The sequence below is a fragment of the Musca vetustissima genome, unplaced genomic scaffold (genome assembly GCF_032173495.1).
Source record: "Musca vetustissima isolate MV318-11 ecotype Yass unplaced genomic scaffold, APGP_CSIRO_Mvet_v1 utg6764, whole genome shotgun sequence".
Taxonomy (NCBI): domain Eukaryota; kingdom Metazoa; phylum Arthropoda; class Insecta; order Diptera; family Muscidae; genus Musca; species Musca vetustissima.
In genome coordinates, this window is record NW_026878987.1 from 1 (window position 1) to 8,179 (window position 8,179).

The window sequence follows — 8,179 nt, forward strand, 5'->3', positions numbered from 1 at the left end:
GGTCACTGAAAAAATATTCTTTAAGAAATCCACGCCTATGATGGTCACTGAAAAAATATTCTTTAAGAAATCCACGCCTATGATGGTCCTGAAAAAATATTCTTTAAGAAATCCACGCCTATGATGGTCCTGAAAAAATATTCTTTAAGAAATCCACGCCTATGATGGTCACTGAAAAAATATTCTTTAAGAAATCCACGCCTATGATGGTCACTGAAAAAATATTCTTTAAGAAATCCACGCCTATGATGGTCACTGAAAAAATATTCTTTAAGAAATCCACGCCTATGATGGTCCTGAAAAAATATTCTTTAAGAAATCCACGCCTATGATGGTCCTGAAAAAATATTCTTTAAGAAATCCACGCCTATGATGGTCCTGAAAAAATATTCTTTAAGAAATCCACGCCTATGATGGTCCTGAAAAAATATTCTTTAAGAAATCCACGCCTATGATGGTCCTGAAAAAAATATTCTTTAAGAAATCCACGCCTATGATGGTCCTGAAAAAATATTCTTTAAGAAATCCACGCCTGATTAGGTTCCTGAAAAATATTCTCAGGTCTTTGATGGTCACTGAAAATATTCTTTAAGAAATCCACGCCTGATTATGTCCCTGAAAAATATTCTCAAGTTTTTGAAGGTCACTGAAAAAATATTATTTAAGGAATCCACGCCTGATTAGGTCCCTGAAAAAGTCTTTGATGGTCACTGAAAAAATATTCTTTAAGAAATCCACGCCTGATTAGGTCCCTGAAAAATATTCTCAGGTCTTTGATGGTCACTGAAAAAAATATTCTTTAAGAAATCCAGGCCTATGGTGGTCCTGAAAAAATATTCTTTAAGAAATCCACGCCTATGGTGGTCCTGAAAAAATATTCTTTAAGAAATCCACGCCTATGGTGGTCCTGAAAAAATATTCTTTAAGAAATCCACGCCTGTGGTGGTCTTGAAAAAATATTCTTTAAGAAATCAAGCCTATGATGATCCTGAAAAAAATATTCTTTAAGAAATCCACGCCTATGATGGTCCTGAAAAAATATTCCTTAAGAAATCCACGCCTAGATGGTCCTGAAAAAATATTCTTTAATTAATCCACGCCTATGATGGTCCTGAAAAAATATTCTTTAAGAAATCCACGCCTATGGTGGTCCTGAAAAAATATTCTTTAAGAAATCCGCGCCTATGCTGGTCCTGAAAAAATATTCTTTAAGAAATCCACGCCTATGGTGGTCTTGAAAAAATATTCTTTAAGAAATCAAGCCTATGATGGTCCTGAAAAAAATATTCTTTAAGAAATCAAGCCTATGATGGTCCTGAAAAAAATATTTTTTAAGAAATCCACGCCTATGATGGTCCTGAAAAATATATTCTTTAATAAATCCACGCCTATGATGGTCCTGAAAAAATATTCTTTAATTAATCCACGCCTATGATGGTCCTAAAAAATTATTATAAAAAAATACACTCTTTTTTTGGTTCCGGAAAAATATTCTTTAAAAACTCCAAGCCCGTGTATGTCCCTTAAAAATTCCGTTTTTTAATTATTTGGCATTACATAATATTTCTAACACCAACCCTCGTATTTATCTTATACTCTACTTGTATGTACCAAGTGGAACCGGTGTGAACAAGAAATTGTTGTTGGTTATAGTACTGTTTTGCCATTGAACATTAAACTGACACTGCAGACGAACCTGACAGGACCAAAAATTTATATTTGTCAATGGCCCTAACTCGAATTTTCATAGCAAAGTTTTTGATATTGAAGATGATTTTACGAATAAGATATATATTCGTCATAAACGATATAGACGGGTTCCACTGTGGTATAACCATACATTATGTATATATTATTTTTCAAGATTTATCTCTACTGACCGTTATTTATTTTATTGACTGATCCTATTTCACTTGCTTTTAAATATCGATTATCGAACTTCAGCCGTGAACCCAACGAACCATATAAAATTATCATCAACAAAACAAAGCAAAAAATAACAACAAAACAGAACACTCTATTGTCTACTCTCATTCTCTAAGTATCTCTCATCTCTAATGGTTCACTAGAGAGTCATTAAAATCTAATCATGTGTGCCTTAGGAATGTATCCACACAGAAAAACACTTGACCAGATACTATTTTACCAATACGTCGACATAATCGAAATTGCATCGTGTTTATGGGGAGCAAAACAAACTTGTCATACCATCCAGCTCTCTGGAAAAGTAAACCTGTTGTATCTACTTGCATTGCATTTCAAATAAAAAAATACATGATTTATTTAGAGTATTCTCATTGTAATTCCCTTAACACAAATTGTTCTCTTAATAAATGTAGAGATGATAAGAGATTTACTCTTCTTAATACTACAGCTTTAAAAAAAAGTTTTCTTTGCATATATTTGAATGCAGCAACTGTGGCATTTCTGATGGTCCCTGAAAAAATATTCTTTAAGAAATCCACGCCTCGCCTGTGTTGGTCCCTGAAAAAATATTCTTTAAGAAATCCACGCCTCGCCTGTGTTGGTCCCTGAAAAAATATTCTTTAAGAAATCCACGCCTCGCCTGTGTTGGTCCCTGAAAAAATATTCTTTAAGAAATCCACGCCTCGCCTGTGTTGGTCCCTGAAAAAATATTCTTTAAGAAATCCACGCCTCGCCTGTGTTGGTCCCTGAAAAAATATTCTTTAAGAAATCCACGCCTCGCCTGTGTTGGTCCCTGAAAAAATATTCTTTAAGAAATCCACGCCTCGCCTGTGTTGGTCCCTGAAAAAATATTCTTTAAGAAATCCACGCCTCGCCTGTGTTGGTCCCTGAAAAAATATTCTTTAAGAAATCCACGCCTCGCCTGTGTTGGTCCCTGAAAAAATATTCTTTAAGAAATCCACGCCTCGCCTGTGTTGGTCCCTGAAAAAATATTCTTTAAGAAATCCACGCCTCGCCTGTGTTGGTCCCTGAAAAAATATTCTTTAAGAAATCCACGCCTCGCCTGTGTTGGTCCCTGAAAAAATATTCTTTAAGAAATCCACGCCTCGCCTGTGTTGGTCCCTGAAAAAATATTCTTTAAGAAATCCACGCCTCGCCTGTGTTGGTCCCTGAAAAAATATTCTTTAAGAAATCCACGCCTCGCCTGTGTTGGTCCCTGAAAAAATATTCTTTAAGAAATCCACGCCTCGCCTGTGTTGGTCCCTGAAAAAATATTCTTTAAGAAATCCACGCCTCGCCTGTGTTGGTCCCTGAAAAAATATTCTTTAAGAAATCCACGCCTCGCCTGTGTTGGTCCCTGAAAAAATATTCTTTAAGAAATCCACGCCTCGCCTGTGTTGGTCCCTGAAAAAATATTCTTTAAGAAATCCACGCCTCGCCTGTGTTGGTCCCTGAAAAAATATTCTTTAAGAAATCCACGCCTCGCCTGTGTTGGTCCCTGAAAAAATATTCTTTAAGAAATTCTCGATTGTGATGGTTGCTGATGTCCGCTTTGACTTATATTTAGAGTATCCCGGAACCTTCTCCGCACAGCTATTTGTTTTTTTTTTTGTGATTTATCAATTGATTTATCATTGAAACTTTCATTCTTTCTCAATATGAATGTTCGTATATAGTATTGTATCGTGAATTTGTCTCCCGTTGTATTAACTTTAAATGCAAATATGTCAATCAACAGCATAAATGATTTCTCCATGTTCTTCACACTATTGTAACTAGAATAGAATTTTATATTTTTCAACATTAATTCTTTGGAAAAATTATTCTATATGTATAATTATTAAGTATTACCAAAAAAAGAAGTAGAATTAATACCACAAGAAAAAAGGAAATTAACATACTAATTTTCTTTTTTGGGAAGGCAGGAAATGAATATGTATCCGAGAAACAATTTGAATTGATAGCTCTGTTTATTTCAAATTGAAATTTTTCATTATTTGCGCTGCAGCTGCATCCGAAGAACTGTCACCCTTCAGAGAGTTAACAATTTCGGAAAGGGCTGAAAGAAAAAAAAGTAATAATTAAAATGTACTTCATTTTCATTAGTATGCAAACCTACCCTTCCTCTCCTCATTGGACATTAGCAATGACAAAATGGGCACCTGTTTATTTTTACTAACTTCCAGTAGAGTTTTAGCTAAGGTTGCATCCTTTGTCGGCAAATAGAAATCATGTAGTGTGCGTATGACATCGGTTAGGGTGTCGGAATCAAAACCAGCTCCCAGAATTTTACACACATTATTGGGATTAATACTTTTCAGATATTCATATTTATGTTGTGGTGATAACTCTTTCCAATTGGAATAAAATTGAGCAGAGGATATTGGAGCTTCTGGTAGGGGACGCTACAAAATATACAACTATTTTAAATAAATTGAGATTTGATAAAAAACTATCTTACTTACATTGTAGTTAATGTTGTCATCAACAATATTTGTTGTCAACTTGTTTACACTTTCAATTTTATTCGAATCTTGTTCTTTGGCCTCATTAGTTTTCTTAACATCATTTTCTTTGTGTGCCTTTTCCGGTTGTGCATCCTTTGAAGTTGATTTCTCTTCTACGATATTTTCTTTATTTTCATTGTGTTTTATATTATCCTTATTATCCACTGCAACAGGTTTTGTTTGTTTGGCCGCAGCAGCAGCATTTTCTTTGGCCTTAAGTCTTTCTTCGGGATTTTTAATCTCTTTAATAACACCGCTATAACTATTAAACATCTTATCAATATCCTCATCTGACATTTTAAGACAATCATTATTTTTAATTTCTTTCGGTCCAACAACATCAGCAATTGGTATACGCTTTAAGGGTTTCGTAGAACGTTTATAGGCTGGCTTATCAATGGGTAAAATATCCACAACATTGCTACGCAGACTTGTGAAATTGGGACCTTTTGAGTTTTTCGCTGTGGAAAAAATAAGAAATGACTTTATTATTTGGAAATTTGCAATCATTTCAATTGAAATATACCATTTTTACGTAAGCGTTCGTTAATCCTTTCCAGGCTGCGATTTGCCTCACTGTTTTTGGGCTCAATCATTAGTACTGTAGTACAATCCTTAAGGGCATCCATATTATTGCCTAAGCACTCATTTGCCTGCATGCGACGATAATAAGCTTTCACTGCTAAATTATCGATTTCTGTTGCCCGATCACAATCGTCAATGCATTCGTCATATCTGAAATTATTGAAAGATTTTTAAAGAAAAACTCTTTAATAAGGCGAGGCGTGGATTTCTTAAAGAATATTTTTTCAGGGACCAACACAGGCGAGGCGTGGATTTCTTAAAGAATATTTTTTCAGGGACCAACACAGGCGAGGCGTGGATTTCTTAAAGAATATTTTTTCAGGGACCAACACAGGCGAGGCGTGGATTTCTTAAAGAATATTTTTTCAAGGACCAATACAGGCGAGGCGTGGATTTCTTAAAGAATATTTTTTCAGGGACCAATACAGGCGAGGCGTGGATTTCTTAAAGAGTATTCTTTCAGGGACCAACACAGACGTGGATTTCTTAAAGAATATTTTTTAATGGACCAACACAGACGTGGATTTCTTAAAGAATATTTTTTAAGGGACCAACGCAGACGTGGATTTCTTAAAGAATATTTTTTAAGGGACCAACACAGACGTGGATTTCTTAAAGAATATTTTTTAAGGGACCAACACAGACGTGGATTTCTTAAAGAATATTTTTTAAGGGACCAACACAGACGTGGATTTCTTAAAGAATATTTTTTAAGGGACCAACACAGACGTGGATTTCTTAAAGAATATTTTTTAAGGGACCAACACAGACGTGGATTTCTAAGAGAATATTTTTTAAGGGACCAACACAGGCGTCGATTTCTTAAAGAATATTTTTCAGGGACCAACACAAGCTTGGATTTCTTAAAGAATATTTTTTCAGGGACCAACACAGACGTGGATTTCTTAAAGAATATTTTTTCCTATATAGAAGACATTCTTCAACTATTCTAGAGCTGGAATATCTCTACCATATTTAAAATATCTTCTTAAATCTGATATCTTCCGTAGCTAGGAGACCTTCTTCTGCTCCTTGGGGGAGAATCTTGTTCAGCTTTTGTTGACTCCTTACATATCTAAAAAAACTTTTGCAGCTCCTCTACAACTAGGAGATTTTCCTCATCTCTTCTTTAGTTACATGGTCTTCAGATCTTCTAGAACTAGAAAAACAACACCTACAACAATTTGACATTCTGTTGCTAAAATATCCTTTTATGTTATTCATTAGGTAGAAGTCCTTCTTAAGCTACTCTATAGCTAGTTTTTAGATGTAGGACGTACTTCAGTTCTTTTATAGATAAAATAATTCAATTATGACTGATATGTGCCAAGTTTCGTGAAAATCGGTTGAGATTTAGATATAACTCCCTTATATTATAGATTGATTTCAATAGACGCACCAAGGATCCAATATATGGTTGATAGGAACAAAACGTACTGAAATTAGTATAACCTAACCTGTGACAAGTTCCGTTGAAATCGGTTCATATTCGGATATAACTTCCATATATATTTTTGCCTCATGTTAGTCAGATTGACATCATATTTTGCACAATGTACAAAATTGAACATATAATTACGTAGTTGCGTTTTGTAGAAGTACAGACATAGCCCAACGTATGACCTATTGATATTTGTTTGAAGTCGATTCACAGTTAGATAAATATCACATATTTTATTTCCTCCAATTTAATGTTAATAGTCCTGTTTAATATACCCATAGTGGTGAAGGGTATCATATAGTCGGACTTTTCTACTTTCCTTACTGGTTTTCTATCAGTTCTCCCTTTAGTATTTTTACACTGCCCTAGTACATGTTTTCTATTTTGTTACTTTTAAATAAATATGTGACCATGGCAATAATAATATCGCAAGTTACTGTACCCTATCGACAAAAAAATAAATGCTATTTATTAATATTTGTTGTTTAACTATGTCTTACCTTTCCATTTTCAAATAGCACAATGCCCTATTGCTGTAATAAATCGCATCATCGGGATACAATTCAATTGCCTTGTTATATTCATCAATGGCCATGTCGTATTGACCCAATTTAACAAAACTATTACCGCGATCTTTGATTTCATTCGCCTCCTTGTGTTTCATGGCCATGGGATCTAATACCGTGTCCACTTTTTCAGTTGGCGACTCCAATGATTGTTGGGGTTGTTGCTTTCCCTTGTTACCACCACCGGATAAATCATTTAATGGTTGTTGTTGTTGTGATGTTGAATCTTTATTAGAGACCTGCTCTGTGATGTGACTTCGTGGAAGTGGCATTGTATTTAACTACAAGAGAGATGAACATTAATAAAAGTCCTTTCCAATACCAAAATGACTTACAATTTTATTATCTCCAATGTCATTGCTGGCGGCTGGTGTATTCTGCAATTTCTTCTCCTTATCCTTGATTTCCTTCTCCCAGCTATACAAATCGTTCATGGCATTTTTAATTTCTTCGGCATTTTGTCGTACCTGATTGGTGATATCGAATGATTTACGTGCCGTTTCCATTGTTAGTTTATTCTGTCTTATTTATTTGGGTTTCTTATTTCAATTTTTTCTCCTTTGTGCAAAAATGTTTTGTTTAGCTTCACAACGTTCGGTGTATTTTTGCAGAAGGTGCGGGAAACTCACACAATTCGAGAATTGTCAAAATAAATTCTATTGTTTTGGTTCATTTCTGTGCTGTCATGCCAATACAATGTGTGGTTACTCGAGGAATGGTTAACCATTTGTACGTTACGTTACGTGAATGGTGGTTGTAGTTAGTGAAACGGGTACATACGTAATAGTTGGCAACTCGTTGCTAAATGCGAGGAATTTGTTGAGAAATTATAATGAAATTTAAAATTAAGGGAAATTTGATTTGATACGATTATATTGTGAATATTTTGCTGAATATTATATATAAAATTTAAGACCAATTTGGTTAAGACCGTGTAATTAGCAACATATGAAGCTTAAATGTGAACTGTTTTAAAATTATGTCAATGTTTTTCAACGGTTCCACCCATGGTACAAGGTAGGGCAGCTTGAGTTAAATAACAAAAAACAACTATGTAAGTTTTGGCTTCTTCTGTCAAAAGATAAAATAATTATACGCAACAATTAATTTTAATTTCTTGGGTTCTCATTGGGTCTTTGAGTATTTGAAATTTT

General features: G+C 34.5%; 1 protein-coding gene across 1 annotated transcript; it reads right to left on the minus strand.

Annotated features, from left to right (window-relative positions):
• Window positions 1–3,927: 3,927 nt before the first annotated feature.
• LOC133323801 (RNA polymerase II-associated protein 3-like) lies at window positions 3,928–7,531 on the minus strand (the record flags this gene model as incomplete). Its single annotated transcript, XM_061532700.1, has 6 exons — window positions 7,361–7,531; window positions 6,960–7,306; window positions 4,960–5,168; window positions 4,392–4,894; window positions 4,046–4,331; window positions 3,928–3,985 (listed from the first exon to the last, which is right to left on the minus strand). Coding segments are annotated over exons 1-6 (1,574 nt in total), but the record flags the coding sequence as incomplete, so codon positions are not given.
• Between the last annotated feature and the right edge of the window lie 648 nt (window positions 7,532–8,179).